Genomic DNA, 16,508 nt, shown 5'->3' with positions numbered 1-16,508 from the left:
CCTAAAGGTGTGTCTGGACTACAGGGTTTTTTCGAAAAAAGTGGCCTTTTTTTAAAAAAACTTCCCCTGCATCTAGATTGCTGCCGCATTCTTTCAAAAGTAAATCGAAAGAATGCGGTAGTTTTTTCGACTGCGAAAAACCTCGTTTTATGAGGAATAATGCCTTTTTTTAAAGTGATTTTTCAAAAAAAGGTGCTATGTAATGCAAACTGTGCTTTTTCAAAAGAGAGCATCTAGCCTGCCTGGGTGCTCTCTTTCTAAAAAGTGGCTTACTTTTTCGAAAGTTCCAATTGCAGTCTAGATGCTCCTTTTCGAAAGAGGCTTGCAGTATAGACGTAGCCCAAGATCCTAGAAAAATCAATTCTATAAATATTTGAACTGTGATTGTGTAAAAATGAGTCAGAATGAAGTTGTATCATCAGCAATGAAAAACTCACCAAAATACTTATCCAAGTATTTTGAGACAAGCTTATTTATATTTGGCATCCAATATTTCAATGCAAAATGGTGGCTTACTGTGCTGCAGATATGCATAACCCAGAAGTGACACAGGGAGAAAATGAACAGGAAATGATTAATTAATAACTACCATAATTCTTGTAGTTGACATGGATAGCATGTTGAAATGGCCATTACGGGGAATTTGCCCTTTTTTCCACCCTATTTTTATTTTTTTAAAAGCTGATATTTAGAGATTGACATTCATGATGAGGTCCTCAACTGGTATATATCAAAGGACCTGATTTGGCTCATCATTGTTGTTTTGTTGACTGTTTTTTGTTTTAAGCTTAAATCCAGAATCTCTAATTAAATTGCAGGGAAGGATGTCATCATGAGTAATCAGGTCCCTCCAAACATAGGAATATGTGTTAGTCCAGAGTAGAACAAATATTTTTACACTAATTCATTAACCAGCTTTGAGATGCACCAAGAAAAGTTATTGTCAGAAATGATGACAGAAGGAAACATCCATTTTCAAAGATTATTGCCTCTTGAAATGAATGACTGCAGGAGCAATGTCAAATCACATCAAATTTGTAAGTACTTTTGATATGTCAATGTTTATAGCATAAGTGCAGGGAGGAGGAAGGAAGTGGTTACATCCATACCTAAACATGTAAATTAATCTGTTATCTGATTATACATTACATTCCAACTGTTTGTTTTCCCTAAGCAGTAAATGAGTCAGTTTCATTACTGGAAACTTTCTTTTTGCCCTATACAAACAAATGAGTAAATAAACTATTTTTAAACATAAGGAAAACATAAAAACCTCTGTGACTATATATTTCCCTGCTCTTAACTCATTTTCTTAAGTACATGATTAGGAAGAGGCCATTAGGAGCATAACATCACATTATCTTCAGATCTCCTGCTGGCCTCAGTTTTCTATTGACCCTATGTCCTGCAGATATGATGACAGTGAGTAAGTTGAAGGAATGCAAATGGTAATATTTAACAGTTTTACCAATGTCAGCCCTCTGCAGCTAATATTTTACCTAAAAAAATACACTACCAAAAATCCTAAGAAATCAATTTTTAATTGGGGAACAGTGATTAGTTGCAGCTATCCTTGGCTTTGTGGCGTGTGTGTGTGTGTGTGTAAAAACAAAAAACCCACTGCCATTGGGTGTTGGTAGCAGCAGCATAGGGGAAGATTATTTATTCATTTGGAGAAGACTATTTAAATGGGTTACAGGGCTCAAAGGGGAAGACACCCTTTGTTGACAGCTCTAAACTTAGGAAAAAGGCAGAATGGACCAAACCTTTTAAATTCATATGGTGACTGGAAGTACCCACCCACCACACCCTCAAATCCCATCAGAGTTCCTCTTTCTTGGCCTAAAAATTCTTGATGCAATGAAACATCACAATTTTTACTTGATTCATATTTTATCTATAGTCAATACAGGAACAAATTATTTCTATGAAGAAGAGATGGAAGAAAAACGGAATCTAACTCCTAGCCCACCCTTCCTTAGATTATTGTAATCTGAAAGCAAACACAGGACTGCTCCTGGACTAAGACTTTGCAATGAGAATAGTAAACACTATGGGAAGAATTAACTGTGACCCTCTCATTGACCTTAATGAAAGCACTCATGCAGTCATAATAAAACCACTGCCACAACTTTAAATGTAACCACAAATTCTGGTCTGTCTGGCTATAATAAAAATCTGTGAGTTCCAGCATAAGTATATATAGTACCATGTAATCAGGCTGGGGAATCAGTAGTTCCCTTCTCTGCAATAGTTTTCTGTATTTCGTGCTTTAATTCCTTTCCTTGATATTTACAGATGATGTTTAGAAAAGTTGCATTTAACCCATATTAAATCTTGCACCATATTTTTCTATCTGAGCTCTTTTGGTTTTGCCTTGCCATTGTTTTAGCTCACGTGCAGAGGAAATTGCAAGCTCAATGCACATCAATTTCTTTTACAGTTAATTGATTTCAAAACTGAATGCAAGCTGCCCAAGTAGCTGACTATCTTGTTGTAAGACCCCCCCCCGCCACTCTTCTGAGAATGGGTGGTTGATGGTTGGCAGGGCAGGGCAGTTCTGTTCCTGATATTTGACCTGCTGGCCTTTCTAAACCTGCTACCTGTACGCATTCTTTTAGTTTTACCTAGCAGGCTTTTAGACTTGCCTCCTTCCCCGGTGCCAAATGTGTACTCTCCCAGTTGAAAGGCATAAGAACTCAACAACTGGTCCCACCAGCTTCTACCAGAGATAGAGGCCACAAAGAAGGGTCTCCAGTAATGGAAAGCCTGCTAGGGTGGGCGGCAGTGTCATCAAGCACCTACAACTTCCCCTCCTTTGGGGAGTTCACAACTGACCAGTGCATCCCCCAAAACAGGCTGCAATGGTCAAGGAGGGGATGCAGGCAGGGTGGCGGTGGGGTGAAACTCTTTCAGCATATGTCTTGAGCCATCTGTGACCTACTAGCTAATTGTAGCCCCTTCAGGCTTATCCCCTTCTGGGGAGAGTTCAGCCTCAAAATGTTCTACAACAAAAAGGAAACCTAACTCAATATGGAGTCATTCCCAGTCTTTCAGGAGAGTATTCCTACCCTTGCCTACAGGGTTGCTTCTCAGTCTCCAGTTCATGCCTTGTTCACTCCTTGGGATCCTAAATGTTCCTGTGGCTGATCCAGCAATCATGACCATCTCTGCAATTTGCAAGTGGAGCTCCCTTCAGACAAAGAGATAGAGCTCTGTCTTCCTTCCTGACCAGTCAGCCCTGAACTGGGCCACCTGGTTCTCCTTTTATTGCCTCTTCAGGCTTGGAACCGGCTACAAATATAGCAGGTAGGGCCAACTGGGAAAACAGGCTGTCCGTAACCCTTTCTCTGCTAGTATAGGGCTCCATTATAGGGGAGTATAATTTCTGTGCCAGCATGGGTGGGGAGAATTAAACCTGACAAAGGGTTAATTTTTTCTGATAACGGTTTCTTCTCTTTCCCTCAGACAAATGCACAGAACAACAAAGCACCGTCTTTGCATTAGGATGAGGTGGCCCCATGTGGATGAAATAAGAGCCCACCCACTCAGACACTAAATCTTTACTTACCCCGATAATCATGCGAAGATGAGCTGGTTAGAAGCTGGCAGAACATGTTTGGATGAAATCAGACATGTACAAAAGGATGAGGATAACATTGGATGGGATTATGATGAATTCTACAATACACACCCATTTTTTTGCAGTACAGGCAGTCCCCGGGTTACGTACAAGATAGGGACTGTAGGTTTGTTCTTAAGTTGAATTTGTATGTAAGTCGGAACTGGTACATATTGTAGGGGAAATTCTAGCCAAACATTTCTCCGGAGCTCAGTTTTATTCTCCCACACCTCACTTCCCTCAGTCCTTTATTCTCAAGCTGAGGTGTCTGCTGAGAAAAGCCACTCCGCGTCTCCCTGGTCTGCTGAGGGGGCAGGCGCTAGCTTCACGTCTCCCTTGTCTGCTGGGGAGAAGCAGCTAGTGTGGGGTTGCCTCACCCCGTTTGTAAGTAGGGATCCGATGTAAGTTGGATCCATGTAACCCGGGGACTGCCTGTCCATATTGCCAGTGAAGTCAGCTCAAACATTTAGGAATATCAGGAAACAGGCTTAACCCTTTCTGATTTCTTCCCTCATCAGGCTGGCAATCAATCTAGATGGTGGAATCTCTTGTGCCATGAATCAAAAAAGCAACTGACCACAAAAATGAGTTCAAGACATTAAAAGACATGTTTGGAAAGAGAACAGCTTTCCCTTATAATCTCCCCTAATGGATTATCCAACATATCCAACTCTATGTCACAAAAATATTTATCTACCGGAACTGAGCAAATGTTTTATTATGAGCGGAGAGCTTGCAGCATCCATAATCACTAATACTCCCCTTCTCTAAGCCTACTGAGGGAGAAAGAGAATAAACAGAATGAAGTCGGCAATATTCAAATTTTTCTTCAATAGTTTTCTAGTGACTACAAGTGTGGTAGGTGTCTTACAGAGCAAGCTAAATATAAACTACTGCCTCCAAGAGATTACAATTTAGTTTTAGAGACATAATGCAACAAATGAAGATGTTGTTATAATAATGACTTCACAGGTGGCTGGATTGAGGCATAGTGAAATTCAATGATTTACTGAGTTGACATACTGGTTTAGTGACAGAATGAGGAACAAAACTCTGTTATCCTATTTCTCTGCCCTATTTTTTGTATTAGAATGATTATTTATATAGCGTCTGAGATGTTACATGCAAATCTATGACGTCTCTGCTTGGAAAAATTACATTCCAACTACAGCAAGACTGTGCCCTAAAAATCTCCTTTATTTATGGCACACAGTATTGAGGTCATACAGTCTTTACAGACTCTGCATGGGAGCTCTGCTCATTTAGTCCTGAACCACGCTTCCATATTCTGTGATTCTATTATGACTAGGGAGGAACATAAAAATATTGCTTGAGAATGCGGGGTGAAATCAGGAAGGCCAAAGCACAATTGGAATTGCAGTTAGCAAGGGACAAGAAGGATATCAAGAAAGTTTCTACAGGGATTTCAACAACTTTCACCCCACCATCAATCACAGCCTGGACCAATCCACACAAGAGATCCACTTGCTTGACACTATAGTACAATTACACGACGGCCACATTTCCACTATCTTATACTGTAAACCTACTGACAGTTACACCTACCTACATGCCTCTAGCTTACATCCCAGACACATTTCCCAATCAATTGTTTACAGCCAGGCCCTAAATACAACTGGATTTGCTCCAATCCCACAGTCAGAGACAAACACCTACAGGATCTGTATCAGGCATTCTTAAAACATAAATACCCACCAGGAAAGTGAAAAAAACAGATTGACAGAGCCAGATGACTACCCAGGCATGAGCTTCTTCAAAATGGACCCAACAAAGAAAACAACAGAACACCATTGGGAATCACCTATAACCCCCAACTTAAACCCCTCCAATGCATTATTAACAATCTACAACCTGTCCTGGAAAATTACCCTTGACTCTCACAGGCCTTGGGGGGGACAGGCCAGTCCTCGACTACAGACAACCCCCTAACCTCAAACAAATTCTTTCTAGTAACCATGCAGCACATTTACATCAAACTCACCCAGGAGCTCACCCTTGCAATCAACTCCGGTGCCAACTCTGCCTACACATCTATACAAGCAACATCATCACAGGACTGAACCACATAAGCCACCACATCAGAGGCTCATTTAATTGCACATCCACCGGTGTGATCTATGCCATCAAGTGCCAGCAAAGCCCTTCTGCCATTTATATTGGCCAAACTGGAAAATCTCTATGACAAAGGATTAATGGACACAAATCAGTTATTTGAAATGGTAACACACAGAAACCTGTTGGGGGAACATTTTAACTTGTCTGGGCACTCACTAATGGATCTACAAAGCAATTTCAAAAACCAGCTGGAGAGAGAAGCTGCAGAACTTGTTTTCATGTACAAGTTTGACACCTATAATCAAGGTTTGAACAAAGACCTGACCAGGCTGGGCTGCTACATTCCACTTCCTAATGACATAAGAAAAACAATCTAAGCACCGGGTACTTACCGTCCACTCTATTAGCCTCATTTAGCATGGAAAGTCTAATTGATCATATTTTTTTCCTATTTTTTCCGCATCTCTTTCCCTCCCCATCCCCTCTCTTTCTCTGCTATTTATTTTCTATCCTGGACCCTTTACTCCATTCATCTGAAGAAGTAGATTGTGCCTATGAAAGCTCATGATACCATCTACATTTTTGTTAGTCTCTAAGGTGCAGAACTATTTGTTGTTTTTTAAGTTTCTACAGGTATGCTAGAAACAAGGTGGTGGTCAGGGAAGGTGTTGGACCCAACTGAATGGAGAAGGTAACGTAGTAACAGGTGATGTGGTCTTCCCAGACAGGATCAGCTTCCAGACTGCTGCTCTGAGCAGCACTGTATGAGGAAGAGCTGAGCAGTCTTCAGTGGTGAAAGAACAGTTTAAAGACTAGTTAGAAAAGCTGGACATGCATAAGTCCATGGGGATTGATCTCATGCATCTGAGGGTGCTGCGAGAATTAGCTGATGTGATTGAAGCACCACTGGAAATTATCTTTGAAAATTTGTGGCAATCAGGGGAGGCCACAGACAACTGGAAAAAGGCAAATGTACTGCCTATCTTTAAAAAAAGGGAAGGAGAATCCGAGGAACCACAGACCAGTCAGCTTCTTCACCTCAGTCCCTGGAAAAATCATGGAGCAAGTTCTTAAGGAAACCATTTTGAAACATTTGGAGGAGAGGAAGGTAATCAGAAACAGTCAACATGGTTTCACCAAAGACAAGCCATGTGTGACCAACCTAATTGCCTTCTATGATGAGATAACTGGCTCTGGGGAAAATGGTAGATGTTGTAAACCTTGACTTTAGCAAAGATTTTGATAGGATACATTTTCACCAGCAAGTTGAAGAAGTATGGATTGGACAAATGGGCAATAAGGTGGATACAAGGACGGCAAGATCATTGGGCTCAGTGAGTTGTGATCAATGCCTTGATGTCTAGCTGGCAGCTGATATCAAGTGGAATGCCCCAGGGGTCAGTTTTGTTCAACATCTTCCTTAATATTCTGGATGAGGGGATGGATTGCACCCTCAGCACGTTCTCAGATGACACTAAGATGAGGGGAGAGGTAGATTTGTTGGAGGGCAGGGACAGGGTCCAGAGTGACCTAGACAAACTGGAGGATTGGGCCAAAAGAAATCTGAGATTCAACAAGGACAAGTGCAGAGTTCTGCACTTAGGATGGAAGAATCCCCTGCACTGCTATGGGCTGTGGACTGACTGCTTACGTGACAGTTCTGCAGAAAAGGACCTGAAGATTACGATAGACAAGATGATGGATATGAGTCAACAGTGTGTACTTGTTGCCAAAAAGGCAAACAGCTTTTTGGATTGCATTAGTAGGAGTTTTTCCAGTGGTTTGAGGGAAATGACTATTCCCTTTTATTCAGCAGAGTGAGGTCACATCTGAAGTACTGCATCCAGTTTTGGGCCTCCCACTACTGAAAGGATGTGGGCAAATTGGGGAGAGTCCAGAAGAAGGTAACAAAACTTATTAGGGGTTGGAGCTCATGATTTATTAGGAGAGACTGAGGGACCTGGGCTTATTTAGTCTTTATAACAGAAGAATGAGACGGGGTTTGACAGCAGCCTGAAGGGAATTTCCAAAGAGGATGGAGCTAGGTGGTTCACAATGCTGGCAGATGACAGAATATGGAGCAATGTTCTCAAGTTACAGTGGGGGAGATCTAGGATGTATATTAGGAAAAACTGTTTCATTACGAGGATGGTGATGCATTAGAATGGGTTGGCTAGAGGAAGTGGCAGAATCTCTCCATCCTTAGAGGTTTTTCAGGTCAAATAAAAAAGGCCTGGATGGGATGATTTAGTTGGCATTGGCCTGCTTTGAGCGGTAGGTTGAACTAAGTGACCTCCTGAATTCTTTTCCAATTGTAATCTTCTATGATTCTATACCTTTTCCTGTATTTTAGTCTAATTCCCATCCAGTTTTCCTCAGTTCTTTACCATGTGGGGCCTGAGTCTATGAAAACAAACTCTATTTCATTCCTTCATTCCGCACAAATCACTTTCTGTAGAAATATGCTCATTCCCTTCCCTCACATCTCTTATTTGTTATGTAAGGCTGAGTTCAGTAACTAAAGGTTGATACTGTCCTCTATATTTTTCTGAAAAATGCTCCCTTCCTTGGGGCGTCTATATCTTGATGGCTACAAGATTATTCTGACTCCCAACATGAGTTGCAAATTAGTTTCCATTTTTTAAAAACTGAGGCTATATTTTGGCTCCAGGAGAGAGAAATCCCTGGAAAATATATACTTGTTGGAATATTGGTGACTGAAACCCAGGATTCTGGTTTAATGACTCTGGTTTCTGGATAATTCCTTATGCACAAGATACAAAATTTTAAAATGAATACATTATGTAAATATTGTTACATAAATGTGATAATGAAAGTGAGTGGATGTTATTATTTAACATGCATGTTTCAGTAGCACCTAGAGATCAAACAGCCCCGTTGTGCTGGGTGCTGTACATTATAAACAACAGGTCCCTGCCCCAGAGATCTTATTTGCTGCAGGGAAATAAAATTAACAGCTAGAACTCCTCTCTATGTAGTGAAGATACCTGATTTTGGGCTAAAGGTTTATCAAGCAAGACTAGAAGAGATAGGTCATGTACAACATCAGATTACTAAAGAAAGGTCTGAGAGTGAAACTTGACTCCATTTAGTTAATGACAAAATTTGCAGGATTTCATATAGAGAAACTAGATCAGATCCTTGGCCCAAAGTGGTACAAAGTAGTTGGAAACCTGCAATATCCATGGTGATGTGCTTAGTGTTGGGTGAATCTCTTACCGGCATGGAGATAATCACTACTTACCACAGCATGTGTGACTGAAATGCAACTGCACTCCAGTGATTGTGTTGTGAGCAGCTGGGAAGTTTTGATCTGCCCAGAAGCAGCCCTACATTAAGCCATAGGGCTTGCATGACATTCATCCACCTTTAGACAAGGAAAGTTAAAAAGGTGAGTTAGAGCCATTTTTCCCCTCCTTTAGCTGCACTACCCACTATTTCGCTGCAGCTACTGGTTTAGCTCTCTATATCAATAGATTCAAAGTAATGAATCAAACTGAGGACATTTGAGATAATGTGGCTCAGAATTCTACAATTCAGCTTTTGCATTTTTTCCCAATAATCTTTCTGCATTTTTTTCTTTTAAATAAAAATGTAATGGAGAAGATTCTGCAGCCTGAATCTGATTCCCTTTTCACCCATGTAAATCAAGAGTAATTCTGAAGATAATTAAGCTAGACCAGTGTAAAACTGAATACACTTAAAAAAACAACACAAAGTCTTGTAGCACCTTAGAGACTAACAAAAATGTAGATGGTATCATGAGCTTTCCTGGGCCCAACCAACTTCGTCAGATGAAACAGTTTTATTAAGTTTATTCAGTTACAGGCTAACACAGCTACCCATCTGAAACAGTGTAAAACTGGTGAGTGAAATCACACTGGGGCCATATGGATGCTCATCTGAGACTGTGAATTCTTTTCACAGCTCATTTACTAACAATGACAAAAGGGGAAGATGATTTTACCCAAGAGAAGCAGAAAGGTCTTTTGCTGCCTGTCACAACCATGATTCTAAAGGTATGGCTACAAAACAAAAGCTGTTCACGGGCTCATCTATAGCCAAACTAGCTTGACTCTAGTTAGTACAGGAAACGAATAGCAGGAAAGACAGCACAGCATGGGTTCCAGCACAGGTAATACAAACCTGGCATGGATCTGGAGTGTGAACTTAGCTTGTTATCCTGCTTGGAAATCCACACTGTGCTGTTTCTACTGCTGTTACCCAAACTAGCTGGATTCATGCTAGTTCAGGCAGCTAGTCTGTGCACAGCTTCAACTGTGCAGACACACCCTGCCATTATTTTTTATTTTTAAACAAGAAAATTGACATATTCCATGGAGACTTAACAGCTTTGAGGAGAGCAAAATAATTTCACAGGAAACAAGATAAAGGCTGCTGGAACCATGATGGAGGAAAGGGATACAGTACCACGATTTCTGCTTCCTTGAATTTTTCTAACCTCACTCACCAAAGTGCTAGATGCCCCTTAGAAGAGGGATTGTAGAGGTAACATGCACGTGTTCCATTGGGGGTGTTATGGCATGATATACATTTGAAATGCCAGCACACAGGGTTCCAGTGCAGGAGGGGTTGTAAGGGCCTAATAGATAGTCTTTGATTTATACCACTTGAAAGTATTGTTGCAGCTTCTTCATTAATTTCTTGCTTAGGTCTAGATAACATTGTCATGCCCAGATGGGCCAAATACATGAACTACCGGGGCTAAGAATTTGTCCAAAATATAGAGATTGAGTCTTATTAGCTGGAGACGGAGAGAGTAGTTAATGGTAATGAGAATGGAGTCTAAAAGGAGAGGAGGTTAGAAATGCCCACTCTCTGGGAAGGAACTTGAAAGAAGGCTGAGAAGGAGCAAACAGACCAGAGCAGACAGGTTACATCAGGGATGAGTGGGACCATGGCAAGCTGCCATTCCGATATTCCTCTTTATGGCCAAGTGGAACTCAGTTCCCCCTCCCATTCCTACCCACTGTCCTTTGGCCTACTCTGACTATAGGAGTGTCTTGGCCTGCCATACAGCCCAGGCTGCAGATTCCTGCCTCTTCCAGGGTCAGAGAGTCTGTTCCCAAAGGCCAACAGAAAAGTAAACAAAACAAAACCTTCATGCCATTGATGCTGACTTAGCCACCTCTTCCTCACAAGCACACCTGACATACTCTGTCTTATCTCAGGTGCCTGTCTGTGTTTTCATGAACCTCACTGTTTAGAGGCTGACAACACTCCCCATTTTCTCAAGAGTTCCGGTAAGCTACAGCTCTTCAGAGCCCCTATCTCCAGACAGGCTTCTTGCTCATCCCTGGTTTAACCTGTTTGCTCTGGTCTGCTTCCCTCTTCTCTGTCTTATTTCAGGTTGTTCCCCAAAGACAGGGCATTTCTGATCTCTTCACCTCTGGGACTCCTCTCTCCAACTGGACTCACCCAGTTCATTATGGGGAGGAAAAACCCAAACCAAGCTCTCCCCAAACTGGACTTTGTCTCTAATTAGGCCTGGTGAACTCAGGCTGGCTAACTGACCATATTAACCCTTTTGTGACATGTGTGGGATCCACACACACTCCATCACACTAGTGTTATTTTATTTTCCAGGGTCAGTGATATGTCCATGATGACTTGCAACAGAGGGCATATGTCTTCAACTGAAGGTGAAGTGATGGTGTTTACTAGCTCCTCAAAGCAGTGAGGTCTTTAAATTAAGCATCATTCTGGGTTTTCCTGGTTTCAGTTTGCACCACTCTTTCCCTTAATTCTTGCTTCACTGTAAATTGTGGAATAATAATGAGTTACAGTTTCTACAACTCTGCAACATTTCTAGGTCAGTTCTCCTAGGATTTCTAACAACCAACAGAGAGATGCTGAGTCAATAATGAACCAATGCATAATAGTGAGCAACACAATGACACTGAAGTCTTTCAAATGAGACATAAAAGTGGATCCTCCTGATCAGTTGTAATCACTAATGAGCCCATGGCTCTTTTCACAGGAGAGGTTTGGCAAATTCCCAGTTCTAGATAATTGCAGTCTGCCTCCTCATAATTTCCCTGAAGTTTTAATAGGAAAATTCTCTTTCCCCTAGATTGTTTTGTAGTGTTAAAAAGGTCCACATTTCCATGCCAAAGCAGATGTTAAGTACATGATTTTGATATAAAGACAAACATTTTATTACACACTACACATATATGTATACATTAAAGAGTTAGACAAAGCACACACGGCTTGATGTGGCAAAAAGATTTTATCAGCATGCCCTAGGGAGCTCCGATTTATTTACAAAAGGTGAAGGTATTGTATAAGTGACTCTTCCAGATCAGCACAAATGAATGCTAATAAAATTTGTATATAAGATGACATCATCATGCATTCATATATGTTACTGAAAACTATTTTTAAATATTTTAGAGAGTTTAAAAACTTTTCATTGATGCTCTTTTTCAGAACCCTCTGTTGCAAACCCTGATCTGTTAGTTTCAACTGCATAGACTTCTGAGGAAGAAGAAAATTACAAATAACAAATGTCTGGTACCTCTAAAAATTAACTTAATTAGTTTTTCTATGTATAATAATATTATGATTATTTACACACTTCCAATATCTTAATGCCTTCTAGAGATGCAAGTAAATGCCCATTGAGAAGTTATGAATCTCCCAAAATATACAGTGGCAATTTTTAGATGGCCAGATGCGAGCTATTAAACCTTAATTAGACTGAAAGCTCTTTTGGGGAGAGGCTTTGTTTTTGTTTTATGTCCATACAGTACCTAGCAAGACTTGCCTGATTAGGATCTCTAAGTGCCACTGCCATGCAAAATTAAATTTGTTACTGCTCTAGGGCTGTATATTGCCCATCCTCAATCTCAGCTCAGTGTAGCTGTCGGTGGAAATGGCACATCTCAAGATGGGGAATATAAAGAAACCAGTCCCTGTCAGGTTGTTTAATGAAATGATGGCTTTGTGAAGGGTTTGGAATGTTAGAAAAACACCCAGGCTGATGGATTATAGGGTGGACTGCAGGTACGGCAATCAAAGGTGCACGATCAGTGCAATTTATAACAAGGTTCCATGATTAATCACATGGTTGTCACTTCCTAATAAATGTGTGTGTATCTATATGGGCACACATGCATGTGTCTTTTTCCATCACAGGGGTATTACAAAGAGTAATTTATTATTGTTATTATTATTTATTTGTATTTTGGTGGTGCCCAAGAGCACCAGTCATTGTGTCCCAAGGCTCCATAATAAAACTGGGACATTTCAGCTGGGCTCCAGGCGATGGGGTCAAGCAGCATGCCACCTGCTTTCCTGTGACTGGGGAGTCTGCAGCGCCACTGCACTGTGCTCTCACTCATGATGCTCCAGGGTATTCGGGGGTGAGGGTGGGGAAGAATGAAGCGCTGCTGCCACATTATTCCATAGGCACTGGAATAGGGATGCAGGGGTGCAATCTCTTTCCCAGTGCTCTGGGGTTTGGAGAGTGGGGAGGAGCCCAAAGCTCTGCTCCTGCACTCTTCCCATCCTAGCATGCTGGGGGAGAGGACTGTGAGCACTAGCCATCCTGAGTGGTGACTGGCAGCTGTAAAGGGGCAGGGGAGGCGGCGGATTCTGGGGCACCCACAAAGGGTGGGGCTGGCACCCATGAATGTGCCTTTTGCCATCCCCCATGAAACTTCACCCACACTTTACCATGTGCTCAGGCTTTGACTTTAAAAGATAAAATTTGACTTTGCAACCTTAATTATGTTTTAATGTAGTTTGTGTGGGGGATGATGGGGATTCCACAACCTCCCAGGGAAGGCAATTCCAGTGCTTCATCACCCTTATAGTTAGAAAGCTTTTCCTGATATCTACCCTAAATCTCCCTGATTACAAGCTGATTACATACTAAGTAGCTTGTGGATTCAAGGTTTCTGAAAAATGATATTGGGTAGCAGTATTGAGGAAATGTGACTGTTATGGAGAGAGAAACGCTATTTCTATGCTGTGTTGAAGTAGTTTTTTCAAAGAAACTGATAAACACAGAATCATAGTAATGTTAGAGTGGAAAGGACCTCGAGAAGTCATTTAGTCAATCTGCTCATTCCCCAGCTGAAGCAGGACCAGCTATATGTAGTTACACCATCCTTGACAGATGTTTGTCTAACCTACTATTAAAAATCTCCAATGATGGGGATTCCACAGCCTCTCAGGGAAGTCTATTTCAGTGCTTTGCCATCTTTGTAGTCAAAAAGTTTTCCCCAATATCCACCCTTGTTACAAATTAAGTTGATTACATACTAAGTAGTCTGTGGAGTCAAAATTCCTGAAAAATTCCACTTGCTATTCCTGTATCTAAGGCCTAGATTGTGCTTCTATGGTCTGCCCTGCATGGTGGTGGCATGCTGCAGTAAGTGCACAAGGAAAGACTTGGGCCCCGAAACAGATAAGGTTCCTTCACAGTGCTCCTGTTGATCATAATCTGCTACTTGTCTTGATCAGCAGCCGATTGCTACTTGCCCTGCAGCTGAGCTGCACTTGTCATCAAATAGAACCCAGGCTCCCCCCACTTAAGGGGAGTAGTGCGTGGGCAGTGCACACTTACATCTGTGAGTCTGGACCCATGGCCCGGGCTCCCTGCTGGCAAGCCAAATTATTTTTGATGTTGGTAAAGGTCAGTCTAAAGATGGCAATACATTCTATATGCCGTGTATTTGGAATGGATCTGAGTGTAAACTCTTGGAAGCCAGAACCATGTCTTCTTATAGGCTAGGAGGCTACTTAACTAATCATAATGGAGCAAATCTGATTTAACCTGGAGCAGAGTACCTATGAAAGTAGCAGGACAAGCAGAGTTAGATTATACTGGACAAACAGAGGCTCACCCTGGGTGCTCTGAGAGACACAATCCTGCCTCCAGCTCCCAGGCATACAGGGGAATACACATGCCGCATCATACTTTTGGATGTTTGCAGCCTGCATCCCAGTTAGCTCCACACATTGGCATGGAGAAAGGGATGTGGCCATGGCCCTGACTCTTCCTCACCTCTTCTTTACAGACTGATGCTCATGGGGTGCGAGGAGGAACCCATCTTTGAGCTCCTCCAAGCATCAGAAGGACACTGGTGAGACTAGAATCTTTTGCATGGTGCATAACCGGGGAGAGGAAGATGCCCCGTGACTTCTCCCCACCATATGCGTATATTACCCATAGGCAGTTTGGTCCAGAGTGAAATAAAAGGAAAAGTGTTCTGGTTACATTTAGCTCCTTCTTGGGCTAGACAAAGGATTAATATTCCATCACTCAGAAAAACAGGGAAGGCACATTCACCTTGAAACCTCCAGCTAGTCCAGTATTTTAACTTGCACATGTACATTTAGGCTTTTCATTTTTAATCAGCAGATTCTTACAGTATGTAAGTATATGCATTTTTGAGTTATGAATCATGACATTTAATTTTCTTCATCAACATTAGTAAGTATTTGTTTATAATAATAGGCCAGAGCTTATCTAGTACTAGACAAATTTTATATTACAAAATGATTGCTGATCACAGGAAGGTATGTTCATTTGCATTTAAATTCGCTTTCAGAACAGTGAAATCCTGCCACCCTCTGGACAATAATGAAACCAAGAGACATTTCTTATAGTCAGCCTCAAGAATGCTGGAAAAATGTACCCTCTACTAATGATGAACATTAGGTTTTTTTTTTTTAATCACATTTTTTTACAATTAAGTGTTAGTCTTCATAAAAAATAATAGTTATTAAACCACAGGCAAAATAATCATACTAAGGGTCTGCCCTCACTAGTAACAGCTAGCCAAGCTGTGAACAACTTTAAAATGTTAAAATCTTAATCTCTCCTGATAGTCACTTTACTTCTTATGTTTATACTTTCACGTCTGCTGACAAAACCCATCAGAATGTCTATCCTCTCTCTATAAACAGCTTCAATAAAAATCCTTATATTAGCAGTATTAGTTATACATCCATTAATTGAATATAAAGGCAAAGTAAAATGTCTGAGAAAGATAGTGTGGCATTCAAATGTTACAGTTGAACAAAATGAGTGATAATGGCACGAGTGGGAAGCATGTTTCTCCATTCATATGGCATGCAGCACTTTATACAAATAAAACTGCTGATGCATTTACATAATCACCTGAGGTAATAAATGTCTGCAAATTAAACATTTTAAATCGTATCTTCAGTATAGTCAGAGGGAGACTGCAAAATAATGCAATGCACAGTACCTTGTTTTCGCTACAAAGCCTAGCTGTTCCTGTGTTTGGATGAGATCAGCCAGCTGTTTTTGCAGAGCCATATCCTTACCATGGGCTTGTCTAATAAATGGATGTTCTAATAGGTGGGTGACTGAAGGACGCTTTTCAAAGTCCTTGATAAGACACCTGCAGAAACAGAGCAATAGCGTTATACATACGCTGTATGTTGTTTGATCCAAAATCATTTAATTTAATTTGAACACTAAACTGTTGGCTTATTGTTTGGCAGTCTCACAGAGACCATGTTGCTTTTTCTATTTATTTGTGTTATTGGCTATACAAGGGAACCATATTCACTTTTCATTTACAGTGGTATAAATAAAACTCATTGAAGTTACTTAACACATATGCTGGTGTAACAGAACAGAATTTGGGCTAGTAAACACATGGCAATCTTTTAAAAAGGAGTAAACAGAAGAAAGTAGAGGTTTGCAGCATTACTCTAGTCTTATTTGTTGTATCCATTCAAAACAGTTTTCATCCAAGAACAAACAGTCAATTCCTGTAGTCAT

General features: G+C 41.0%; 1 protein-coding gene across 1 annotated transcript in view; it reads right to left on the bottom strand.

Annotated features, from left to right (window-relative positions):
• The window catches only part of MYO3B (myosin IIIB), a 344,336-nt gene that overhangs the window by 231,430 nt on the left and 96,398 nt on the right, over window positions 1–16,508 (bottom strand). The window contains exon 8 of the mRNA XM_075933604.1: window positions 15,967–16,122. Within this exon, the coding sequence (XP_075789719.1) occupies window positions 15,967–16,122 (156 nt within the window). The remainder of the gene's footprint in view (window positions 1–15,966; window positions 16,123–16,508) is intronic.

The sequence above is a fragment of the Pelodiscus sinensis genome, chromosome 7 (assembly GCF_049634645.1).
Source record: "Pelodiscus sinensis isolate JC-2024 chromosome 7, ASM4963464v1, whole genome shotgun sequence".
NCBI classification, from domain to species: Eukaryota; Metazoa; Chordata; order Testudines; family Trionychidae; genus Pelodiscus; species Pelodiscus sinensis.
The sequence above is the reverse complement of the archived record's forward strand: the minus strand, read 5'-3'. Positions and strand labels throughout refer to the sequence as shown.